A 27735-nucleotide genomic window follows, 5' to 3' on the forward strand; every position below is an offset into this window, starting at 1 on the left:
GTTCCATGAAAATGCATTTCCAAAACACTCACGATTCTTAAAGACAACTTGCACCCATTAAACCACTGTTACATAAGATCCGAACGAAGTGGTCGTCTCCTTTCCATTAGAACTAAAACAGAAAGATTTAAAAACTCCTTCATCCCACTGTCGGTCAGAGTGTTACAAGATCACCTGTCGTCATCGAGAAGTACATAGAAGTCAAATTTATAAAGCGCAGGTTGTCATTGTGTATGTGTTTCGTGTTGTGAATGTTGTTCGTATTTGCATCTATATTGTTATTGTTAAAGTAGTTAGGCTGAGGTTGTCAATTGAAGTCAAACTGAATTTCCATTTGATTGAATCAATTAAAATTATCTATCTTATCTCTAACTTGCGTAATTTGTGTGTGTCTTTCCAAGGTGATAATTTAAAAAGAGAACATTTATTGTTAGTTGTAGATGAGAGAGAGCATTAATTTAATGTTAGTCTGGTAGAATGATGCAAGATGCGCGGCGCTGTCGTAAGCTGTGCTAAGTACGCCAGACCCCAGAAAGCCAGAGCGTAAAGACGTGTTTTGATAGTGAGTTAGATTTGTTTCAATATCAGTTTATTTCATTTCTTCTGAAGTTGAATTTGTCTATCTAGTAATAAAATTTAAATATATAGTTTTTTCACAAAGAAGGTATTCAAGTTTTAGAAGTTAAGATATACTAGGCCTACAGTGGTTTTGTTATAAGTTGTCTACCAGCAGTTTGGTGCTACAAGTCAACGACCGTCAATAAACAACTTAACAATCATTTCATCGCGGCTCAAATGCCGCCATATGTGTTTGGTTTAATAATACCATGTAATGTTAAGTTCTCTAAACACCACACCTTCTGTACACTCATGTTAATGTATTATCATGTTTGACAAAAAAGTAAAGACCTATATTCTTTCTCCTTGAAGTTTCTAATATTCATCTGATACTGTTCGCTTCTTAAAATCTCCCATTTCATAAACGCACAAGTATTAAATGGTACGGTACGACTCTGTTACCAAAGGAAGGTGACCCCAAAATGATGCAGAAATGAAGCTATGTATTACACACACTCGATGTAAAGCCTTGGCTGACAGCGGCGGAATTTCTTATAAAGAAAAAAAAAGTTGTTTTCTTACAACCAAAATATTTATTATGAATACTATAATGAAATCAAAGAAAGGGAGAAGACCCTTATGTAGGGAAAATAATTTTTCGAACATTTTATGAATTTGTTACAAATTATTTTCTACAATTAGTACCCGTATAACGGCGGGCTGGATAGCAATACGTCGCGGGCCGTATTTTGTGGCGTTAGAGAACTCTTGTCTTTGAGGAGTATGACTTTTTCTTTTCTTTTCCTTCAGCGAGCCTCAAGAGAGCCCAAGGTCAGCTTTTAATTTACTTTTTTAATTATCTTCATTTTTCTTAAAAAAAATTGTTAACTATCTTTTTATTGACTTAAAAACAATCTTGTACGTTATATTTATAACCTTAGTGCATATGTGTTTAGTCTGTGCACATTATTCAAACATTTTTAAAAGAGAAACGCATAGCTTATTATCTCACTAAGGTACATAATCCATGATTTACAACTATTTAAAAAAATATTTAATTACTTCCCTTAGACCTTCAATAAAACTAATAATGTGTTTGCTTATCTAATTCAATAGGGGGCGCTGTGGCTGAGGGCTAGGCCTCTGAACCTGGAACGCTGGGTTCGAATCTCGGTGAAGACTTGGACTTTGAATTTTAGGGAATTTTAGGGCGCTTCTTAGGTCCACCCAACTCTAATGGGTAGGCTACCTGACTTAAGTTGTGGAAAGTAAAAGTAGTTGGTCGTTGTCATAGCCACATGACACCCTGCTGTAAACCGTTGGCCAAAAAAACAGATGACCTTAACATCATTTGCCCTGTAGATTGCAAGATCTGAAAGGGGACATAATCCCCAACATCAATTCAAGGGAAATTAACGGACGATTAATAAAATTTTATCATTACCATTGTATTTTGTTTAAATATATCGTTATTTAAAAACATGCAATACAATTGTATTAAATGCATATAGTCGAAGGCGTCTGCTAAATAGGTCAGGACATCTACAAACTGTCCTTCACATTGAATAGGTCTAGTTCATATTCCTGCGACGTACCAGCCCCTTGTTTAATGGTCATGGGTAACAGAAGAGCTAGTCAAAAAATCTAGATCGTATAGTTTTTAAATTGCAGACAACTTTTTAATATCAAAAGTGATTCCGACGTTTTCCATCCACAAGGAAGAACTCGATGCGAAATAGAAATAATATGATATCAAATTTTTATGCAAATTTGTAATACCTTTCGAAATTAAAACATTTTACGAAAGAAATATGTTATCTTTTAGCATCTTACATCGGGTGGCATCGGCCCACTAAACATCTTCATTTAACTCTGCATGGGTTCGTTCAACTTCGACATTAGATAGCTGCGTAAGTGAATACAACACTAACCTCAAACACACAGTAAGAAGACAACAAGATGACATTCCTGGGCACATGTTCGTAGTTACTACCTCGGGTGGGCTTTGGACACCGTTCCACTCAGATACAATACATTACCTAAGCTTTTAAAACAGAGTTGGGAAACGAACCGAAGTAACTGCCCTTACCCTAACCGAAATGAATCAAGAGATGCATTATTGCAAATTGTGCAATTCGCACATCACATTTAATATCACATTAATAACAATTATTGCCTTATAAGTAAATCATTGCATTATTTTAAGTTTAAGTAGCTCAAGTAAAGTCTCCCTCTAAGACGTTGTGATATATGAGGCAGATAATGTTAGCGACATCTGTTTCTATGGCCAATGGTTAACGAGCAGGGTGTCATGCGGCCAGCACAACGACCAGCCGCCTTAACTTTCCCCGACTTAATTCAGGTACCCGTTAGAGCAGGATGGACTCAGGGGCGCCCTAAAAATCCTAAAATTAAAAATCCCAGTCTTCACCGAGATTTGAATCCAGGACCACTGGTTCGGAAGCCAAGCGCTAAACCACTCAGCCACCGCGCCCTCATTGTTATTTCAGTTTATTGGATCGAAAAATGGTGTAGCCGTAAAAACAAAAGACAACGAAATTCTTAAAAGTTCACATTCCGAGAGTATAAAGAGTGACAATTTGTTATTTGTTACTGAATTATGGAAGCAATATGAACTGCTCATATCACAACGATGTCAGAATTAGCTGTGCTGGTCATAATCTGAACTTAGCTCTTGAAATGGCTGCTCATATCACAACGATGTCAGAATTAGCTGTGCTGGTCATAATCTGAACTTAGCTCTTGAAATGGCTCTAAAATCCCCTGATGCTGATTTATGATGATATATTATTGACATATTTTCAACTGAATAATATTGATGTTTGAAAAAAATAAAAAAAACTTTGATTAAAACAAAATCGGTTTCATTACTTTTTTTTTCTACATCTTGTATTCTTAATGATAATAAGGCTAATCTTCGAGTCTGAAGATTTATGATGCTTTCAGTGTTTCTCGTGGCTACGTAGCCCAGGCTGTGACATACATATTTTGCCACATCAAGGGCAAGCATAGCCATTGTCCACAGGTGATCAATTAAGATTTTATTTTCGCCGTCTACGTCTGTCCCCGCCAGGTGCTCTCTTCTATGTCAGCTAAGGCAAGTTGACGCCTAAGCTGGTCTTTACAGCGTTTTTTGGGGGGCACATCTGTTACGTCGACTATTTTTTTAGCTCACCTTGTATACTTATGATCTAGAATAATATACGATTTCACAATAATGTTGAAAAAAAAAAAAGTTATTAGAAATTTATTCTTGGAGAACTGATCTAAACATCACAACTCTCTTTCTACTGTGTATAAACAAACTGTCTCAACAATTTGGATGCAAGAAACGTATGTCTCCTTGTGTCTCATTGTGTCTCATTGTGTCTCTTTGTGTCTCCTTGTTTCTCCTTGTGTCTCATTGTGTCTCCTTGTGTCTCATTGTGTCTCATTGTGTCTCCTGTGTCTCCTTGTGTCTCATTGTGTCTCCTTGTGTCTCATTGTGTCTCATTGTGTCTCCTGTGTCTCCTTGTGTCTCATTGTGTCTCTTTGTGTCTCATTGTGTCTCCTTGTGTCTCATTGTGTCTCCTTGTGTCTCATTGTGTCTCATTGTGTCTCCTGTGTCTCCTTGTGTCTCTTTGTGTCTCATTGTGTCTCCTTGTGTCTCTTTGTGTCTCATTGTGTCTCATTGTGTCTCATTGTGTCTCCTGTGTCTCCTTGTGTCTCATTGTGTCTCCTTGTGTCTCATTGTGTCTCCTGTGTCTCCTTGTGTCTCATTGTGTCTCCTTGTGTCTCATTGTGTCTCATTGTGTCTCCTGTGTCTCCTTGTGTCTCATTGTGTCTCATTGTGTCTCATTGTGTCTCCTTGTGTCTCATTGTGTCTCCTTGTGTCTCATTGTGTCTCATTGTGTCTCCTTGTGTCTCATTGTGTCTCATTGTGTCTCATTGTGTCTCATTGTGTCTCCTGTGTCTCCTTGTGTCTCATTGTGTCTCTTTGTGTCTCATTGTGTCTCATTGTGTCTCCTTGTGTCTCCTTGTGTCTCATTGTGTCTCATTGTGTCTCATTGTGTCTCCTGTGTCTCCTTGTGTCTCATTGTGTCTCTTTGTGTCTCATTGTGTCTCCTTGTGTCTCATTGTGTCTCCTTGTGTCTCATTGTGTCTCCTTGTGTCTCCTTGTGTCTCATTGTGTCTCCTTGTGTCTCATTGTGTCTCCTTGTGTCTCCTGTGAAGTAGATATTGTAACAACATTTAGTCAGCAGAACGACATTGACATCGAAAGCAGTGGCGTAGCTAATGTGGTGGAGAAGGGGGAAAATTCGAAAATCCCCCCAGGACCCCACTTGAGGGGGTCCTCCAAATGAGTGTTCAAATTTTGTGTTACATGAACTATTACATATTTCTTAAAGAGGTCAAGCCTCCCACGGGCCAATTCTTAGCTACGCCACTGATAGGAAGCCTTCCTAACATTCTGTTGTTGTTCTTTGCGTTATGTATAACATTTTAATGTCCTCAATATTTCTGAAGTTATATTTTTCAAAGTACTGAAATGGAGGGTGATTGGGCTGCCTCCTCGATGTCCTTACCATCTTTGGACTCATGGACTATGTTGACATGTATCACAGTCGCTCGATTCTCTACAGGTAAAGCACGCAGGTTTCGGTGGTCTCCTGAGGTTATTGCCTTGTCGATACTCGTCTTGAGGATTACTATTGGTAAATGTCTTTGAGATGGTGGAACTCTCTAGAGGTAGGCACCCCCCCCCCTTTTGTTAGTGTATGTATATATGTTCAACTGGTAGGTCATCCTCGATGTTCAGTGGCGTAGCTAGGGTGGGGGAGAATTGGAAAATCCCCCCGGGCCCCCACTTGAGAGGGGCCCCAAATGAGTGGTTTTTTTTTGCATTAAAAATTAAATATTATGCAAAATGCAGGGGCCCCCAAAGAGGTCAAGTGCCCCGGCCCCCAAACGATGGAAATTTCCTAGCTACGCCCCTGTCGATGTTATTAAAATATATGTCCTATATATTTTATTAATGTTAAACAGTGAGCCACATTAAGATAGAGTTACGTTCTCTGCTAATCAGGCCTTCTGTAAACACTGCTAAACACAACACAGCGCATCTAACACACCAAGAACTTGACAACAGAGCTCCAAATAATCTAGTGCTTTAATAATGGTTAATTTAAACAGCCAATATGACACAATTGGCAATACATCAACACTAAAAAAAGCTATACTGTACATCACCTTACTAAACTAATAAACTCTACTGTCTCTATCTCTTCCTGGACTCGTACATTCACTTCAGGACTCCATCAGGACCAACTTCATGCCAGACTAACAGTCCCTGTCGACTCGCTGTCCTGTCTTGAACTGCACTGCCTTACACACACTGTGTCTCAGCTCCACGCAGGCATATGATCAGATGACCATAACCCAGGGTCCTTTTCACGTGCAAAGTTCATGCCAGTACTGTCCCTTGCCCTTCGATATAGCACGCTAAACTGTATTACTGGCCTGTGTCACATATGTCAGCTGATCACTCACAGTTAACCCTATATGGTGGTTAATAGGGTTACATCAATATTTATTAAAAATTTGTTTCATATGTTTAGGTAACAGATCCATGGTTCAAGATAATTTGATCCCAAAGCAGCAGCGACCATTGACTGCCCAAGCTGTAGGCATAGTCTATTTTACATTGACGAACCGGACGTAACTTAGTAATCTGTGATTAAATATCTATAAAAGACAATGATCTTATTATTATTATTTGTATACGCATCTTGTTGAAATGTCTTGTTTGCGAAATGTTAATTGTCATGTCACCTGAAGCCTGGACAGACATTTAGTGCTAAGAAGTATTGCGTTTTATCAGCTTATAACAGAGACCAGTCCAACCTAATTTGACCTGTGTCAGTGACACACGATCAGGTCATTTGCTGAAATAAGTTACCAGCGGCTATCTGGGACAAACGTCATGCAGAGAATTTTCATAGACAGGCAACTTACATTGATGCTCCAGCCTAAAAAAAATATTGTTTCATTTTAAAAAATCTTGAACTTGAATGAAACAAAAATAATCGGGTCATGATCGGGTATTTTTATGCTTTGATCTCAATCCATAAATAGCAAGCTTTTTGGTGAATCAGAATACGTAAGTATTAATAAGCAAGGTGTTGGAGAGTTTCAGGATAGGCTAAACAATGTCAAGGACACTAAATTGAATCTTCTTTGGTGCAACAAGATTGTATGGTAATATAGAAGGCAGGAGAGCCGCTGGTCGTCCACCCTTAAGGTATACAGATGTATGCAAACGCGCCATTTAGGAAAAAGAGGCACTGGAGCATAAAGGAAGGGTCCCTGATTGCAGATGGCTTACGCAAGAGTAGAAAGAAGGGTGAAAATGCAACGCAGTGGCGTAGCTAGGGTGTTTGATGCCTAGTGCGGCATCTCCTCATGATGCCCCTCACACGGATATAAAACAACAAAAATACGTTATTATACGTTAAACAAAATATGCTATAAATAAATATTACAAGTTTTCTTGGTCGCTAAACTATCCTTACTTTTATCGAAATCTGTTTTCCACCAATTGTCTAGTTGGTGAAAAGCATCACTGATTGGTATTAATTCTTGATCAACTTAATTAAGTTTGAAAAAACTTCGCTCGCATATAGTCACACTTACCGCAATAATCCGAAATAGTTAAAAATCTGATAATGCTACCTGATGAGAATCTTGGACATGATTCTTTTTCTCTCAAAGCAGAATCTGGCATCCAATAGGCATCACGAATATTTAGACAATATTTAGAACTGAAACATCTAGTGGCATTCTAGCTGATATCTTTTTATTTATTTCTTTTTTACTCAAGATTTCAAACAGGTTCTTGTTTGAGAAGTTCAAAGGGAGGTTTCTGAAGAAATAGCGACAAACTGTTGACGCCTCTTTCGCTCCAGATAAAATGTGTTTTTGTCAATGTTGCTATGAGCACTATTGATATTGATTTCAATCTGAGGATTCAATAGTTGGGATAGCGACAAAATTCATATTCACCTACCACATCATGATATGATCATATCGGCGGGTGATTGTTTTTTGAACTATCACGTCCATGGAAGAATAAATCTCTATCCGTAGCTCGTTTTTATGTGTTTATACAGAATCTTCACCTTTTTCTCTTGGCTTCTTTTTATTGTGGCCAATACATCGTTCATGTTCTGCACTAACCCTTAGATCTGAGTACTTGCTTTCGCTAAAAGTAGGCTAATAACGGCTTCAGTTATCGATGTTTTTAATGTTTTCCATTTAAATGTTCAGTCTCAAATTGACGAATAGTTTTTTTTAAAGGTAGACTTACCCACCGTTTATTTCAGTTAATTTAAGGGCCAAGAATCCAAAATAGGTGAGACAAATAAGACTGCATAGCAACTAAAGATCCAACTACTTAAGAGATTTTGTCTTTACAATTCTTCTTCAACTCGTTTATGATGCCCATTGAAGGCCAGATTCTGCTTTGAGAGAAAATAAATAATATCCAAGATTCTTTTCATTATCAGATTTTTACCTTTAGGACCTTTTCATCCCTGCCGTCAACCATTTTAAACAGAGAAGACAGTTTCTCCATCTGAGATAGCACTATGAGAACCAGCCAGACTTATCAATCAATTAACAGAGTGGCAAAATAAATAAATTTTTTAATCAAATACAGTAGTTCATGTTTGTTCATGAATGTACAATGTGTGCAGTTTTTAATGAGAAATTTTGTCCTCAGTTTGATGCCCCTCATCACTTGATGCCCCGTGCGGCCCGCACCACCCGCACATGGCTAGCTACGCCACTGATGCAACGGCGCCTGGTGATTACATATGCCCAACCTGTGACCACAGCTGTGTATCAAGGATTGGCCTCTTTAGTCACACAAGAAGTTGCAAAGGGAAAAGATTGTCTCTCGAGACGTAAAATGTCACAGAATCGTCGCCAAATAAAAAGATATGAGCTGTGATAAAAAAAAAATATCTCTATGTTTGGCATAGCAAATTTCACTTTATTTAATGTCTAGCCAGCTGCAAAGTTTTATGGAGATAAGTTTTATGTGATAGTGAAAATCTCATTCTTGGTTTAAATTGAAATTGCTATAAAAGAAATGGCTTAGAACATTTTAACCCTATATTTAAATAAGTGCACATAAATTAGTATATACACTTACACAAGTAAACCCTTGTTTTGAAGAGTTTCTGTAAATATAGATCTAGCTCCATTTTATGACCTTTGACCAAGGGAAGGATTGTACACAGAGGCCAGGAATTAGAGATTGACTCCTTTACGACCTCTCTGTCTGGAGGTATCCCAACACATGTATGGGACACGGCTACTTTAACCACGGCGAGGTCAGAGACCGAGCTCACGAGAGATTCCTCTGAATCCCTATAATGTACCACCACTCACCTGCCCTACCACCTTCATCTCTATGCTGTCATAGCATAGGCATTGTCAAAAAAAAAAACCCACACCTCATGTCACAACCTCGCTTTGTTATCTTGGTCCTTTTCATCTAGCAATGATTCTCTCGCTTGGTGCGAGTAGGTACTTTTGTTTGAATATTGAATATTACTTTTGAATAACAAATCAGTACTTTAAAACAATATTACTTTACAGTGTATAAACTAATTCACAACATTAATCGACAACATGTATAAAAGTTAAGTCGACTCCTAATGAAGGCATCAAATGCCACATTAAAATCATGTACTAAATGTAATAAGTACTTGATTAATTAAATGACTGCTTGTATGATTAATGATAAAATAATACATCTAGCACGAATAACATACAACAAGAGAAGCAGTTTTTTTTCCCCACGCTCAGCCAGAGCAACGAGTTCCCTTCTCAATGCACGCTCCTGGATCCAACATCACAAAGTCTACATGAGTTCAACATGTGTTGTTTGTCTGTCATTTGTGTATACTATCGTCTGTCGCTCATTTTCTAGCTTCAATCTACTGACGTCAGTGATTCCCAACATAAGATACTCAGGCTATCTCTACTGGCTCAAGACGGACTCAAAAGACTGTCCCAGACTCAAGACAGTCACTGACTCAGACTGTCACTCTAAATAAAGAAATGACCAGGATATTGCTAACAACTAGCTAAAGCGCCAATTCTATTTATTCTTAATCAATTACCTTCCAATGCAATAATTAATTTAAAAAACAACAACATTTTCTTACCCAGGTCCTTTAGAACTACTTCCTACATGCCACAGCATCTCTGGCACACGACACACGCCCCTGTTGACATCAAATGGCGCTGCGTCTCGATCTGCCCCAAACTACTCTCTATATATTTAGGCTAAGTATCTAGCCCACCCGTAAACTAACATTACTAATTGTCTGTGTCTGTCCCGACCCACGTATTAGTCGCTCTACAAGACAAACATCTAACTGACATTGCCCCCTAACCTTTGTCTGGTCTCGGACAAGTCTATCGGTGAGCCTTGATAACACCTATGAAACTAATTAATATCACACACACACACACACAACACCGTAACAAGCCTTAGCCGTAAAGTGTAGTATTTGTTACTTATTACACCTCAAGTCTCAAATACAACCGCACTGGGCGCCAGGAATCATTCTGGCAATAAATTCAATTTATAATTGCACGTAGCTAGAAAACAATGAAATTTAAAAAAAAATCAAAACATCATGAACGTTGATTCTTAGAAATTTAATTCAGAGCTAGTCCATCATCACACAAGTCATGCACAGTTTGAAACAATGTTCTGGAATACATTTAGGATGATGTGTATCAAATGGTTTTATTTGTATCCGACTCTTATGATCAACGAGCTTCTATGAACCTGAAAGATGATAACAATACTTCTTACTTTAACAAAGCTTATATCAACTCACTCTGTCTGTCTGTCTGTCTGCCTGGTGTAGTAAAAAGTGTGTACACTATATTTCTCTAACACCTATTCTCGGATCAAGTTAAGACTTCGCACAATTATTTATTGGCATAGACAAGACATGAATCAATAAAAAAACAAGATTAAAAAGAGAGTTTGGGTTATCACACAAACTCAGAGGCACCCCCATCGAATTCACCAATGGACCAGGAACATTCAAGTCATAGTCTTATTTTGATCGATTAAAGTAATACGATTGTAAAAATCATTGGGCACTACAATAATATTTAAATCTTTCAAAATCAATTTGTATCAACCATAAGTACTTTTTCAACTATATTGATTAAATAAAGTTCCCCTTTCAGACCTAGTGATATATGAAGCAAACGATGTAAAGGTCATCTTTTTCTATGGCCCACGGTTAACAAGGGTGTCATGTGGCCAGCACAACGACCAACCGCCTTTACTTCTTCCCCAATAGTGTCAGGTACCCCTTAGAGCTGGGTGGACTCAGAGGCGCCTAAAGATTCCGAAATTCAAACTCCCAGTCTTCACCAGGATTCTAACCAGGGAGCCCAGGTTCAGAAGCCAAGCGCTTTACCGCTCAGCCAACGCCCCCCCCCCCTAACCCTGTGTTTCTGTCTATAACCTATAGGTACAGTAAGTTAGAATTAGAAGGTTTGGTGGAGGCCCAGTAAGTTTCTCTGACGAGCTGACGGACCCCTCTGTTATTCTGTTCACTTTAGATCGTCAGAGCGTTACGGTGCCACACTTAAGGCAGAATTCTTATAACCCTTTTATAAATGATAGCGACTGGTGTGTGTGTGTGTGTGTTTAAGAGTGTGTGTTAGAGCATGTTTAAATGTGTCAGTTTGTGTGAGAGTGTGTCTTTGTGTGTTCGGAGAGTATGCGTATGTGTTAGAAAGAGCTTGTGAAGTGAGTCTGTTAGAGAGTATGTGAATGTGTGTATTAAAGACTGCGTGTGTGCAAGGGAGCGTGTGTGTGAGTGCGTGTGAGCATAAGATGGAGTACCTGAGTGTCTCTGAGTGTCTGAGTGTGGGATATCAAACGTATCGTTTGTTCTTTTGTATTAAAAAAAAAAAGATCGAGAGCTTCCAGACTACACTTACCTCCAGCTAGTCACGTTTCACCATCTACGAGACATCAAAGAACCGTAACCTTTACTCCACTGAGCACTGACATGAACACAGCAAACGTGAGGAGCGAGGCAGCAGCCTCTTTGTGGCCCGAATTTTTCTTCCCTGAAACAAATGATACATAGGAACTTTTGAACCTTTGTTTATCCTATCTGCTGCTTCAACTAGCTGACTGCTTTATATACCTGTCTCTTAAACTAGCTGTTATGTTCCTGCCACTCAAACTAGCTGACAGCTGTTATGTTCCTGTTACTCAAACTAGCTGACAGCTGTTATGTTCCTGTTACTCAAACTAGCTGACAGCTGTTATGTTCTTGCCATTCAAACCAGCTGACAGCTGTTATGTTCCTGCCACTCAAACTAGCTGACAGCTGTTATGTTCTTGCCATTCAAACCAGCTGACAGCTGTTATGTTCTTGCCATTCAAACCAGCTGACAGCTGTTATGTTCTTGCCACTCAAACTAGCTGACAGCTGTTATGTTCTTGCCACTCAAACTAGCTGACAGCTGTTATGTTCTTGCCACTCAAACTAGCTGACAGCTGTTATGTTCTTGCCATTCAAACTAGCTGACAGCTGTTATGTTCTTGCCATTCAAACTAGCTGACAGCTGTTATGTTCTTGCATTCAAACCAGCTGACAGCTGTTATGTTCTTGCCATTCAAACCAGCTGACAGCTGTTATGTTCTTGCCACTCAAACTAGCTGACAGCTGTTATGTTCTTGCCACTCAAACTAGCTGACAGCTGTTATGTTCTTGCCATTCAAACTAGCTGACAGCTGTTATGTTCTTGCCACTCAAACTAGCTGACAGCTGTTATGTTCTTGCCACTCAAACTAGCTGACAGCTGTTATGTTCTTGCCATTCAAACTAGCTGACAGCTGTTATGTTCTTGCCATTCAAACTAGCTGACAGCTGTTATGTTCTTGCATTCAAACCAGCTGACAGCTGTTATGTTCTTGCCATTCAAACCAGCTGACAGCTGTTATGTTCTTGCCACTCAAACTAGCTGACAGCTGTTATGTTCTTGCCATTCAAACTAGCTGACAGCTGTTATGTTCTTGCCACTCAAACTAGCTGACAGCTGTTATGTTCTTGCCACTCAAACTAGCTGACAGCTGTTATGTTCTTGCCATTCAAACTAGCTGACAGCTGTTATGTTCTTGCCATTCAAACTAGCTTACAGCTGTTATGTTCTTGCCATTCAAACCAGCTGACAGCTGTTATGTTCTTGCATTCAAACCAGCTGACAGCTGTTATGTTCTTGCCATTCAAACCAGCTGACAGCTGTTATGTTCTTGCCACTCAAACTAGCTGACAGCTGTTATGTTCTTGCCACTCAAACTAGCTGACAGCTGTTATGTTCTTGCCATTCAAACTAGCTGACAGCTGTTATGTTCTTGCCATTCAAACCAGCTGACAGCTGTTATGTTCTTGCCATTCAAACTAGCTGACAGCTGTTATGTTCTTGCCATTCAAACCAGCTGACAGCTGTTATGTTCTTGCCATTCAAACTAGCTGACAGCTGTTATGTTCTTGCCATTCAAACCAGCTGACAGCTGTTATGTTCCTGCCACTCAAACTAGCTGACAGCTGTTATGTTCCTGCCACTCAAACTAGCTGACAGCTGTTATGTTCTTGCCACTCAAACTAGCTGACAGCTGTTATGTTCTTGCCATTCAAACCAGCTGACAGCTGTTATGTTCTTGCCACTCAAACTAGCTGACAGCTGTTATGTTCTTGCCATTCAAACCAGCTGACAGCTGTTATGTGCCTGCCACTCAAACTAGCTGACAGCTGTTATTTTCCTGCCACTCAAACTAGCTGACAGCTGTTATGTTCTTGCCATTCAAACCAGCTGACAGCTGTTATGTTCCTGCATTCAAACTAGCTGACAGCTGTTATGTTCCAGCCACTCAAACTAGCTGGCAGATGTTATGTTCCTGCCACTCAAACTAGCTGACAGCTGTTATGTTCCTGCCACTCAAACTAGCTGACAGCTGTTATGTAAGTAGTAAAGTAGTGAAGTTCCCCTTTCAGACCTTGAGGTGTATAGGGCAGATGATGTAAAGGTCATCTCTTTCTGTGGCCTGCGGTTAACGAGGGTGTCATATGGCCAGCACAACGACCAACCGCCTTTACTTTTCCCCAACTATTGTCAGGTACCCATTAGAGCTGGGTAAACTCAGAGGCCCCCAAAGATCCCAAAATTAAAATTGCCAGTCATCATCAGGATTCGAACCCGGGAACCCCTGCACCTCACCACTCAGCCGCCGCGCCACCTAGCTGTTATGTACCTGCCACTCAAACTAGCTGACGGCTGTTATTTACAGCCTCATTTTAGAATAGAGGACTCAGGTCTGTAATCTCCTTTTGTAGGGCAGTGATGGTCTACCTTTTTCACAGGCCGATTCTTCCGCATACTTTTTTTTCTTCATAATGTCTTTTTCCTGCGCTACAGGCGAAAATTTTAAGGAGCAGGGTCGGATGTGGCCCGCGGGCTGTAGCTTGGGCAACACTCTTGTAGCAAACGCTCTAGAATAATAAAGTGAACATTAGGAGAATGGGACAGTCTGTATTTTGAACAAGGGTCCTGAAAAGAAAGTGTTCATAGTTGGGTGGCTCCTTGGTAACATCCCCAAAATATTCCGCATTCCCGAGGTCCTAATCATGTTAACCACATGCAAGACCAGAAGTCCCAAGAAATTTTAGCCACTTGGCTGAGAAAGTACTTCAGATTTCAATGCTTCGTTGTTGTTGTTTTTTTATTTTCTCTGGTTTTTGTCTCGATCAAGCCTCAATTAAACAACGCAGTCATAAAAACAATAGTTCCAAAAGTTCCAAAATTTATTAAATTAATGAAAGTTATAAAAAAAATTATTAAAGTAGTTAGAATTATGTATAAAATTTTAGAAATTTATGAATATTTTTGAAAGCTATAAAAGTGAACAAATGTATGATATCTTTATAAAATTACGAAAGTAGTAAAATATATACACACACAGGTATATATGTTTATGAAACTGATAAAAGTTCTAAAAGTTATGAAAGCTTCAAAAGTTACGAAAGTAATAATAGTTAAGAAGGTTATAACAGTTAAGAATATAATTATGATAACAATTACAATGATACAAAATTGTAAAACTTAAGAAAGTTAAAAAGCTATGAAAATTATAAAAATTATGAAAGTTATACAATGTATGAAAGTTATAAAAAATTATGAAAATTATAAAAAATAATGAAAGTTATAAAATTTATAAAAGTTATAAAAGCAATGAAAGTTATATGAGTTACGAAATTTAAAAAAAATTGTCATGAACTAACCTGTTGAGTCACCTCCTACATGGGCCGTATCTATTAAAGCAAACATTTTAAACGTTTAAATGATTAAAAATGTATAAGTTGTGGTCATAAGGAGGAAAATCTGTTAATCTTATTTTACCCATTCGAACTCTCACTCACATGAAGCAGTGCGAGGCTCAACAACACTAACCCTAACCCTAACCTTACAAGTTAATCTAATAATTTACTTGGGAACTGACAAAGTAATGCATTTGCACTGTACATCATAAACAGCTACAGCTCAGTTTGGAGACGCTTTTTAACTCTTTCTCTCCTAATTGACGGTGTCAACGTTGATTAGACTCCCATTAAACTAAATTGATTTTGGCATTCATAAACTTTAATTTGTGTCGCATGCATTCTCCTATAATTCGATACCAAATATAGCATTTTCTTCTGACAAACACAAAAGGTATTGAAGTTTAATCCTAACAGGAGAGTAAAATGCAAATGAGCAAAACGAATAATACTATCAGAACGAGAAAAACAATTACAGAGAGAAAGAGTTAAAAAAATATCACTGAGTTGTATGCGGTACTTATCTTGCCGAAAGCTAAGTCAAAAATTATTTCTTGAGCTTTATGTTAAAGAGACCCAATGTTAGGTCAACTATGCGTTAAGGTTGTGAGAGAACTGTAAACAGGAAGTTCTTTACATTCTAGTAGCTTCTTGTGTCTACACAGAAAAATAAATTAATAAAGGGAGATTATTCTTTTCCGGTAGAAATATATTTTTGAACTTTCTGTTTGAAATACGACATATAGAGACAGGGCCGGCCCTAACAATTGCGGGGCATTATCCGGAATGAATTGCGCGAGGTCCCATTAGGGTAGTGAAGCAAAGAAACACTGAAGTGTTTTCTAAATGAAAATGTAGTTACACATGTATGACACCATGTGTCCAACAATAATGGATGTGTGGCTGTGGTGAAGACCATTTGGCTACCGATCAAGGGATCTCGACTTCGATTCTCAACTAGAGCTGAGGTGGTTATGATGTAGATAACTGTATGAAATGTGTTGAATCTTATCCAAGTGATCTTCTCCAGCCCTGAACTGTATGACTTTACATTTCACCTTAAGTCAAAGTATAACGAAGTAATCTTAATATATTAAACAAAAAGTAAGGCGTATGTATGTATGTATGTATATATGTATGTATGTGTGTATGTATGTATGTGTGTATGTATGTATGTGTGTATGTATGTATTTATGTATGTATGTATGTATGTATGTATGTATGTATGTATGTATGTATGTATGTATGTATGTATGTATGTATGAATGTATGTATGTATGTATGTATGTATGTATGTGTATATATGTATGTATATATGTATGTATGTATATATGTATGTATGTATGTATGTATGTATATATGTATGTATGTATATATGTATGTATGTATGTATGTATGTATGTATGTATGTATGTATGTAAGTATGTATGTATGTATGTATGTATGTATGTATGTATGTATGTAAGTATGTATGTATGTATGTATGTATGTATGTATGTATATATGTATGTATGTATGTATATATGCATGTATGTATATATGTATGTATGTATGTATGTATGTATGTATGCATGTATGTATGTATGTATGTAGATATCAAAACCATTTGACTTATCCCTATAAAAAGTGGCATAGTTCCCTTAGATCACGGCGGAGACCGTAGTGTATGTTTAATGTCCCTCCCAAAACTGGGAAAGAGGAGGGTAAATGTCAATAAAAAGCTCTATTAAAAAACGAAACTTTTAACAATCGGGTAAATCCGTTTTCACAGTATTATATATTTGATATGAATGTATCGGTTTTAACTGGTAAACCCATTTTCGCAATCTTCTTTTATTGTCTTGGCGAAAGGGAAAAAAAAAGTGAAAGGAACATTTGCCACGTTTCACATAGATCTAAATCCAACCCACTAGATACACAAACTAAGGCCCGCAGGCCGCGGGTAATATCCGGATAGTATTACAATAAAACCAGATAGGTACCATTGCACTACATACTGTACAACTGGGCAGCATATGTAAAAAAAAAATTGCTTCAAACTAGAGATTGTAATTGCTATGGTTCTGGGATTCAATTATTTATTTTTTTTAGTCTAGCTAAAAGGTTACATTTACATGGTAATTTATATCTAACTATAAGCTCTCTCTCTCTCTCTTTCTCTCATCTTTTTATGTATTACCGTCTTTTTCATCAGTATCCTCTGTGGTTAAGAAGAAAATAAGAAAACACGTTTATATCAGAAATGTTTAAAAATGGGTAAGCTAAATAAAATATGTAAAATTATAAAACCATAAATAAAACAGTCAATGAAATTCAAAACACTATTTGACCTAATTATATGTGTATAAAGTCCAAAGCTACCCAAATATATGCTGAAAAGGGAGATGGGTTTGTGAATAGATGGGCTAAACATTTTGAGAGTCCTCTATATTAGTCTAGTTACACGGGCAATGGGTTTGTGAATAGATGAGCTAAACATTTTGAGAATCCTCTATATTAGTGTAGTTACACGGGCAATGGGTTTGTGAATAGATGAGCTATCATGAGCTAAACATTTTGAGAGTCCTCTATATTTGTCTTGTTACACGGGCAATGGGTTTGTGAATAGATGGGCTAAACATTTTGAGAGTCCTCTATATTTGTCTGGTTACTCGGGCAATGGAGGAGCCCGCATTTTAAGGCCTCCCCAACAGACACAACTTTTTTGACATTAAAAAATAATGTGTAAACAATTAGAACGTTAAAAATAGAGTTTTCCCATTGGGGTGGCTGATATATCTACACTGCTCTTGACGGACCTTTGTGGAGACAGCTTGCCGCCCAATGCGCCGAACGGCACGGAAGGATCTAAGTCTAAGTAAGGAATATATATATTTCTATGGAAACTCTGTCACTGAACTTTAATTTTCAACTCAACAAGAACTTTTAAAAAGTGGGATACATTCGAAGATACATACGTACATCAAGAAACAGACCGACAGACATACAGACATACTGATAGATAGATAGATAGATAGATAGATAGATAGATAGATAGATAGATAGATAGATAGATAGATAGATAGATAGATAGATAGATAGATAGATAGATAGATAGAGATTGATAGATTGATAGATAGATAGATAAATAGATAGATAGATAGATAGATAGATAGATAGATAGATAGATAGATAGATAGATAGATAGATAGATAGATAGATAGATAGATAGATAGATAGATAGATAGAAAATTGATTGATTGATTGATAAATTCTATCTTTATTTATCTATCTCTCACTCATTGTCTCTGTCTCTCGATCTCTTTAAATATTTTAGACTGAAATAAACTAAAAAAGAAATTACCTTTTTTTAAACCTATCGAATGGAAGAGAGAAATATCACATTGTTTAAGAACTCATGAATGCATATAACATAGTTCTAAAGTTTATATTAAGAGTTTCGAATGTTTTTCACTATTTATACTAGCCTAGTTTATCTCTGGATATAATCACCATCTTTTTGTATTTGCGCCACTAAACACTAGAATTATAATTCCATTTTGTATGCATTCATTGTAAAAATGTTCAGCACTTTAAGGGTTAAAGAGTCTCATTATCGACTTTATGTCATGTATACTGAAATGGAATAAAATTGATATTTTCAACCTGAAGGGTTAGGGTTCAGTCGTGAAGATGGACATTCTCATAGAAATAATGAGGTGGAAGCCTTCGCTTAGATTCGGTCGGAATGATGTCGACAGTTCATTCCAGTTGATGTATCCAAAGGAACGGATTGTACAGTTTTAGAGAAGCGGCGTTGCAGGTTCTGCTAGGCAACTAGGGTGTAACACTGTAGGCTGCAAGATGCTTAAGGGTCACTGGATCCTGATTTTTCATCGTAGAGTAATTTTCGAAGCTCTTCCATGTTAGTTAATATCTGAATAGCAGCAGAGCTATAGATTCAGAGGCTTTCTTCTCCTAAGTGGGCTCCAGCCAAGGCTAACGAGGCCATCTGCACGAACCTTCTGATTTAGGGCACATATTCTGTCCTTTGACCCTTCTTTGGTGATTAATAACAGTTCCTTTGTATCTAATATCTGAGCTACACGTGACCTAGAGTTGGACTGGCTATTAGAGGCTATTTGAGACACATGCCAGTTGAAGCATTTTGTTTATAGGTTGTGGAGTGCCTATAACTTATATATTCAATACCACTTCCGGCAACCGGCATGTTACTTTAATTAAAAAAAAACAACAATAGACCAGTGGTTCCCAAACTTTTTTGTCTCGTAGACCCCTTGCCATGTTTTCTGGTTTTCGGTAGACCCCTTCTTAACTTATACCGGTACTGCAATTTTGCAAATTCACCAACTTCATTTTTGAAAAGCTATAGTGAGTAAAACAGTAAATAAGTAATTTCAAGCTACTTTGTAAGTTAGAGCGATCTTTCTTTTTTATTATTAAATTCAAATTTATACCAATTAAAATAACAATTGATGTGTATTACTGGAACCACCAAACACACTGGAAATGTATGTTGTTTTTTGTTTTTGTTTTTTTTTTTGCAGGTTCATCATTCGTTGCTACGGATATTATGTTTCATATAGGAATTTGTTGTTCTGTGAAGTAGTTCTTCAAACAATAAATATCAATTAATTAATTAATTGGCCTTAAGTATCACTGCAAAAGTTTTCGTAAAGAGCAGTTTCTTGTGTATTTCTTCATCTTTCACGTCTGGGTCAACCTCGAGGAAAAATAAGGAGCCGAGGACCCCAGGCAGTATGCAGCACACAGGGCTACACCCAGTCAGAGCCTGTGAGGTCGCTGATCCCAAACTGAATATGTTGTTTGCAAAGAATTACATAAGAAGCTTTTGTTATAACTCATACCACCGATGCGCCTACTGTATTGTTGCTTAACGAAATTTGTTTAATAATATCACATGAATGTTTGTGTAAAACAGTTTTTAAAACGACTATAACAGCTGGTAAAATCAATGTTTTATCTATTGTTTTCCATATTCGGCTATAAGTAAAGAGATCTTGTAAGACGCTCACAAACCACCATCTTCTCTATATGATGTGAAAGAGATTTTGTGGGTCTAATTCTGAACTTTATCTTTGAGAGTTCGAAAGTTTTTCAAACCTTTATCTTTTTATCAAGGTGGCATCGTCTTAATCGATCTTCCATCGCAGTTAGTTTCATATCGTCATAAAAAGTCACTTAGGCAACCGCATGTTTGACAAGGAAGAAATGAATCCCAATTTTAAATAACCAACGCTGTACAATCTATTTTCCTTTTTGTTACATGTAGGCAAAATTAAGCTATTTAAATAAGTATTAAAATTAAATATAACAATTTTGTTTTGAATAGCAGGATAAATATTGATAGGATTAACTAAAGTACAAATCATACATTAGTGTAGAAAGTAATTACATTGATGAGATGTGAAAAATAAAGTCACGACCTGCTTAAATTAAATCCATTTTCATAGACCCCCATTGACTTTTCATAGACCCCCGATTTATTTTTTCACTTTCGTAGACCCCTTGGAACTCTTCGTAGACCCCTCGGGGTCTATATAGACCACTTTGGGAATCACTGCAATAGACGAACGACGAATGTGACCTACTGAGGGGGGGGGACATAGAGTTTAAGGACATCTTTTGTGAGTTGTTTTAGTTTTAATAGAACTGTTCCAAAAGTTTAAAAGGCAAAATAAGGACACATATTAGGCCTACATATAACCGCACTAAGAGATAAAAGTTTATCTTGACAAATGCAAAATAATAATAATAATAATAATAATAGTAAATTACTCAGAAATACACAAAGATAAAGGCACAGTTCTAATGCCGTATTCTAGATGTACAATTGCTTCTACTTCCCTAGAGCCATCTGAGCATGGAACGGGTTGCCTGAATCAGACACGAACCCCAACGCAGGGTTTAAGTACAACTAAATTACCGCATGGATATGCGTAGGACAGTGGGCGTGGTCACGTGGTGGCTTAGTGTTAACGCGCTTAGATTTGAACCGAGTAGTTTCGGGTTCAAAAATGGGAGATGATTGAGATTTTGAATTTCGTTTTTTTTTTTAAGGACGCCCGTGTGTTCCCCCAGCTCTGTTAGGTACCTGACTTTAGTGGCGTAAAGTAAAAGCGGTTGGTCGTTGTGCTAGTCACATGACACCCTCGTTAAACGTCAGCCTTAGAAAGAGATGATCCGTTACATTATCTGCCCCATAGATCGCAAGGCCTTTCTTATGCCTGGGACGTGATTATCTTCTCTTTTGAAAGACTGTAACTTATATAACTTTAAAAAGATATGTAAGAAAGTGTCACAGTCTCGGTTGACATTGCATGTTAAATGTTCACCTCGGGTTAACTCTTTTTCTCCTAATCGACGATACCATCGTTGATTTGACATCCTTAAATTAAATTAATGTTTAATTGTTGAAACTTGACTTTGTGTTTTATAAAAAGAGTATGCATTTCCCTTTAGTTCTATACCAATTACACCATTTTCTCATAATAAACAACAAAGCTATTGAAGCTTAATCATAACAGGCTAGTGATATATTAATGAGTAAAATGAAAAATTTCTTCGAAACGTGGAAAAATAAATACGGAGAGAAAGAGTTAAGAGGTTAAAAGACACGTGGAACTCCTGATATAGAAAAAGGAAATAGAATGATTAAAATTGACTTTTAGTTCAGTCAAGTCAGTCAAGTGGTATCCTTTGGACCGGGCAGTTAATTAGTATCTTTGGTCCGAGACTGACAGTAGCGCCTTAGAAAGTCGAGTAGTAATTTCAGTTAGGTAGTAACTTTTAGGCAGTTGATGCCAGTGGTCTTTTTGAAACATGTATTTCTAGTAGTTATTCTGAATTATTCTGTACAGTGTTACCCGCTGAGATGTGAACGTTATTTGTAATCTACTCTGGAGAGTTTAACGTATTGGATATATTTGATGCCGCTGTTATGCGGATAGGATTGTTTATTTCTTGACTAGTAGCACTAACAAGGAGTGCAGTATTATTATTGTTGTTGTCAAATAAACTTTATATTTTGTCTGCTGAAACGGACTTAAGTCAATCTGTAGTGTCTATGTTTGTCACGTGTCAAGAGTACTCCAGGAAGCACGAACCCAGCATTCTACGCATTCGCGACACAGTAGTAGTGACCAGTCCCTCATGTGTGTAATAGTAATACACGTCACACAATATCAACGCCACGTCCATTTACAGAAAGTTAACCCAGTGATCGGGTCTGGTTCTCCTTAGAAGGGAAGTCCAGAAGAGTCTAAACCAGCGGTTCTCAACCTTTTAAGCTCGGCGACCCTTTCTTACAACCACCCACTCTGCCGCGACCCCCCCCCCCCCCGCACACACGCACAGGAATAGAAGAACAGACAAAAACAATCCATTTTTTTGATGGTTGCTTTTAATGCAAATAAACAAACGGTGGTAACACTCAACGAGATCCAATAGCACCGGCGAAAGGCCGAACTATCAATCTAAGTTAGTCGACGCTGATACTGAAAGTCGAACAAGAAGTTTAAGAGCAATGAAGGGAACCATCGAATGTCAGCTAACTCTCTACGTTCACAAAGGGCTTCCCATCTCTAAGGCGTCCTGGAAGTAGTCTGTTTACGTCGGCTGATATTTCGCTCTGCCTAAAGCCTAGTCTTGTTGGGAAACAAGTCACGTCATTGTCTCTAAGTCAAAACTGCCCTTATTTCCGAAACAAATAGTTAGGTCCCAATCGTGCCACGATAATACTTACATCGCTGTGAGATCAGATTGATTTCTCTAGTTTTCATGGCTAGCATCGTATGTTTGTCCGAGTCGTTATCGCACAGAGCGAGCGCAGCTTCGACACAAGAAAAAAAGTCAATGATATCACTGTGGAACAAAAACACTGTTGTTAGTCATTGCAGTTCAACTTGGCTCATTTTCTCTTAACTCTTTTTCTCTCCTAACTGACGATACCAACGTTGATTCCAGCAGAATGTGGTAAATAATTACGGAGAGAAAGAGTTAATGTGATTCCCTTCCTCTACATTGTAAAACTGGTAGTAATAAATGTTAAAGCAAGGATTTTCTTACAAAGACATTGAATGAAACAGTTAAGCTTCTTACACACTGTAAGGTTTACGCCGTGTGAAAAAAAAAAAGAGGGTTAAGGCTGAAAATGAAAAATGGTATAGCATTACTTTGTGGCGTTAAGATGGTCGTTTGGCGCTTTGAAACAGCCGTATCTTACCTCTGAACTCGATGGTCGCTGTAGGGTACCTGGGACTAAATAGCCAGCCTGACTGGATGCATGCTTTTATACCAGAAGGGTTGAACCAACCACAAAGCAGCAATGTGAAATGAAAAATAATATTAAAAAATGTAGAATGGCTAGTTTTAGCCCTGAAAAATATCATTTCATAAGAAAGCTACAACGACAATGGAAAGGGTCCTTTTTTTCTGTATTGTCATAATCACCGTGTAGTGTGCAAGCGGCTTTGGTTCTTCACATACCTGTCATTGATAGCAGCCTGGTGGTGTGGTATGCGCTCTGAGATGTCTCATTGTCCCGGGTTTGAAACATGCCCGCTTCTACTACTTAGACAATAGTAATAAGAAATATTTGGCTCTCTAGTCACGCGCTTTATGGCGCGTGGCTTCCGAGCCTGGGGTCCTGGGTTCAAGTCTCGCTGTAATGGGTACCTTACATTAGCTGAGGAAATTGAAGGCGGATGGTCGACATGCTGGCCACATGGCACCGTCCTCTTTAACTGTTGGCCAAGGAATCCAATGAAATTAATAATATTTGAGTGCTGCGACAGTTTACCTTTTAAATAAATTTCAATTTCTTTACTTAACTTTTTATCTTTCATGTTAAGTTTAACTTTGGTCTATTTGCATACAAATATACTTAATCCTAATATCTTGGGGCTTAGGACAATGTTTTGCCATGCTTGCATGAAGTTGCTTCCCTTTTAAAGATAAGCTATTCTTAGCCTTTCTTTTTTCCTAACGTACAGAGTAAAAAAAAAAAAAGGTAAAGTTCCTTTTTCAGACCTTTCGATCTATGGGGCAGATGTTAAGGTCATCTGTTTCTGCGGCCAACGGTTAACGAGCGGGCATCACGGTTTATTTCCATTGTTGTGGCCCACGACAAGAGTGTTAGAAATGTATATGGCCCCAAAGCCGAAAAAGATTGGAGACCAGCTCTCTTGATCGTTATTGATAATCTTACCTGCAAATTTGTTGATTTACTGTTGTTTTATTGATGTCGGTGTGTGCGATAATGTTATCGCAGAGTGGCTTTTTCTCCAAGCATGACACCCAATCCTCCTCCTCTTCTTCTTCTGGGAATGAATCTGAGTCTCCATCAAGTCCTTTTAGAGAGTAATGGTTGAGGAGGAAGATGAAAGTATTCTTTAGCAAAATTGTTAGAAAATGTTTAGTTTTGTTTTAACTTTATAAAAAGTGATTAAATAAAATTTAAAAAAAATACAAACTATATTTATATAATAAACTACAACTTATACCTAAAAGATAAACCAAATCTACAACACTAATTTGACACATACTACTAAAATTAAGCCTCTTCCACTCTAAGCCCAAACACACCACATAACACAGCTAAAGTCGATAGTCTGCCTTTCAAGTCATACATTGTATATCATGTCTAACACAGGCCAATCTACCAATACATTCATGCATACTATATCATGTCTAACACAGGCCAATCTACCAATCCAGTCATGCATACTATATCATGTCTAACACAGGCCAATCTACCAATCCAGTCATGCATACTATAACATGTCTAACACAGGCCAATCTACCAATCCAGTCATGCATTCTATAACTTGTCTAACATAGGCCAATGTACCAATCCAGCCATGCATACTATAACATGTCTAACACAGGCCAATCTACCAATCCAGTCATGCATATTATAACATGTCTAACACAGGCCAATCTACCAATCCAGTCATGCATACTATAACATGTCTAACACAGGCCAATCTACCAATCCAGTCATGAATACTATAACATGTCTAACACGGGCCAGTCTATCAATCCAGTCATGCATACTATAGCATGTCTAACACGGGCCAATCTACCAATCCAGTCATGAATACTATAACATGTCTAACACGGGCCAATCTACCAATCCAGTCATGCATACTATAACATGTCTAACACGGGCCAATCTATCAATCCAGTCATGAATACTATAACATGTCTAACACGGGCCAATCTACCAATCCAGTCATGAATACTATAGCATGTCTATCTCAAAGTCGATGGTCCACTTTATGCTCCTTTTACATCTGCTCTCTCCTAGCGGTCAATCTATGAAAGGTCTCTTAAATATGCATAGGATTCTGAATAAACTTGCCGCGGACATCCATGCACCCCCCCCCCACTCCATAAAAAAATACAGCACTAAACCTTGTTCATAAATGATCTTATTAACACATGCCTATATAGATTTAGTCTAGACACTAGTAGTAGCTCTCTCAGTATTAATTACTGAGACCTAGATCTAGTCTATATCACGGCTAGAAATAGGCCTAGATCTAGTCTATATCACGGCTAGAAATAGGCCTAGATCTAGTCTATATCACGGCTAGAAATAGGCCTAGATCTAGTCTATATCACGGCTAGAAATAGGCCTAGATCTAGTCTATATCACGGCTAGAAATAGGCCTAGATCTAGTCTATATCACGGCTAGAAATAGGCCTAGATCTAGTCTATATCACGGCTAGAAATAGGCATAGGTCTACTCTATATTATTACAAGATTTATAGTTTTCATGACTTAGACCATTTCATTATTTGCATTAATGACCAAGATCTAGACTAGTCCTTTTATTCAACAGACATTATCTTAAAAAGTTAATGCATGCTCTAAACTCCGGATCCAGTATCTTATATTTTATTATAAATTACCAATATTCCTTTAAGAAAAAAAAAAAGATGACGCCCTTACTGTAAGAAAAGTCATACGCTTAAGCATGTGTTAATCTAGTCAAGCATGGTAATCAGAGACAGTGACCTGAGTTTTATGGCTGAATCAGGCAGCATGACTAACAGTACTAACAAGCTCAATGCTTTAATCGCGGTAGGGAACTTACGAACTGTTTTATTAGATTTCTGTAGAACTCAGACAATGTCAAATACTTACCAATAATACACAGCGCTACATATAAAACAATGGATGTTAGGTCCATGCTTTGTTTCCTTTACAGATCAAGTTCGATGTACTCTTCTTGTCTAATGGATGTCTTTTTAATTTGTTCATGAACATAAGAAAAGTTCACTTCAGAGTACACGTTTCATGTTCAAGTTGAAATAAAAAAATCGGGAATTTTAAAATCATAAAAAAAAATAATAATTATATATATTGGAGTTTTTTTATTTCACTGGGAAAATGTCAAGGATGATTAATTGACACTCAATGTTGCCAACTATATAAAAAGCAAAAAGTACTAAAATTCTTAGTGTATTTTTTTATGAATGCACTTACTTATAATTCTAAAGTACACAATTATATTTTATTAAAGAAGATTTACAGTACTGAGATGGTAGAAACGCATCGATCAGAACCAATTCTTCTTCTTCTTCTAGCCAGCTTTATTGCTGCTGAGCTGTGAGCTTTTTTGCAATCAGAACCAATCAAATGAAGGCAACATGAGCTTAATGGCCAACTACAGAGTGTTTTCTTGTGCATGTATTGTCACGGGCAATGATTCTCAGTCTCAAAGTGGCGTTCGTATGGAAATGGTGGTTTGAGGAAACGGTTAGGAAATAAGGAAGCAAAACAGAAACGCCTATGAGGGCCCCCAAGAACCGAGTACATTGCACTGGCTGGGATGGAAGAGAGCCCAACAAATATGTCGCTACCCTCACACCGTTCCTCAAGAGACCCACTTTTATTGCGGACACCTCAAAGACTGATGTACAGAGAAAGAATATGATATATTTTTCTGGTGAGATCGGCTTCCGGCCTCGCCTCTAACCCGAGGGTCTTGGACTAAAGGCCGTCAGTAGTAGAGTGTTAATACTCAGTCGTTTGTTTGTATCTGCAGGCAGCTAGTGCAACTATACTGGTGTATTTGTATTGAATTCTTAATGTTTAACTTTGAATAAACGTGAAAAAAAAAACTTCGATTAAAATAAAACATAATATACTTTGTATTCATAAGCATACACACTCGATTTGAGAGTAGATGCATGCGGTGAAATGATGAAAATAAACAATATTTGTATTCTGCAGGAGCATAGCATCTGCATGTCTTCCTCCTCTTCAACTTTCACACTTCACATCAAAATTTATTTACATAATTTACGACAGACCATCTGGTGATTTCTTCAGAAAACTTTCAGCCTACACAACCACACCATCCGCTCCCCTTTTCTCGTGGTTACATCAGAAACATGCACGCACGTTCCATAATATAGGGATGTACATGTAAATTGACATCTGCTGGATATTTCCAAGAGTTGTTTTTTTTTCAGACAGACCGATGGAGTTAAGCTTCCGTGGACCTAGAGTTGCGAGGTGCTAACAAAGGGGTGCGAGGTGTTAACAAAGGGGTGCGAGGTGCTAACAAAGGGGTGCGAGGTGCTAACAAAGGGGTGCGAAAGTGTTTTTTTTTTCAAGGAGCAAGATAAGTTTGTATTGTAGTTATAAGTCCATATATGGGTATAAGTAAACTAAGCCAACATTATACGCATGCTTAGAAATTAAATTATT

The 27735-nt window shown here is 37.7% G+C and overlaps 1 protein-coding gene and 1 long non-coding RNA gene across 3 annotated transcripts in view; one reads left to right on the forward strand and one right to left on the reverse strand.

Annotated features, from left to right (window-relative positions):
- LOC106076587 (sushi, von Willebrand factor type A, EGF and pentraxin domain-containing protein 1-like) overlaps positions 1-6316 on the forward strand; it is a 28433-nt gene extending 22117 nt beyond the window's left edge. The window contains exons 7-9 of one of the 2 annotated variants that reach the window (XM_056043023.1): positions 1369-1389; positions 5202-5307; positions 6177-6316. In XM_056043023.1, coding sequence (XP_055898998.1) covers positions 1369-1389; positions 5202-5287 — 107 coding nt within the window. In that variant the 3' untranslated portion in view covers positions 5288-5307; positions 6177-6316. The remainder of the gene's footprint in view (positions 1-1368; positions 1390-5201; positions 5308-6176) is intronic. The other variant, XM_056043025.1, reaches the window with a different exon arrangement.
- Positions 6317-10274: 3958 nt separating this feature from the next.
- On the reverse strand, positions 10275-26333 carry LOC106066033 (uncharacterized). Its single transcript, XR_008780226.1, has 7 exons — positions 26164-26333; positions 24220-24361; positions 22756-22874; positions 17170-17190; positions 14955-14984; positions 11605-11736; positions 10275-10426 (listed from the first exon to the last, which is right to left on the reverse strand). It is a non-coding gene; the product is annotated as an uncharacterized LOC106066033 (long non-coding RNA).
- Between the last annotated feature and the right edge of the window lie 1402 nt (positions 26334-27735).

Source organism: Biomphalaria glabrata, chromosome 10 (genome assembly GCF_947242115.1).
Source record: "Biomphalaria glabrata chromosome 10, xgBioGlab47.1, whole genome shotgun sequence".
NCBI classification, from domain to species: domain Eukaryota; kingdom Metazoa; phylum Mollusca; class Gastropoda; family Planorbidae; genus Biomphalaria; species Biomphalaria glabrata.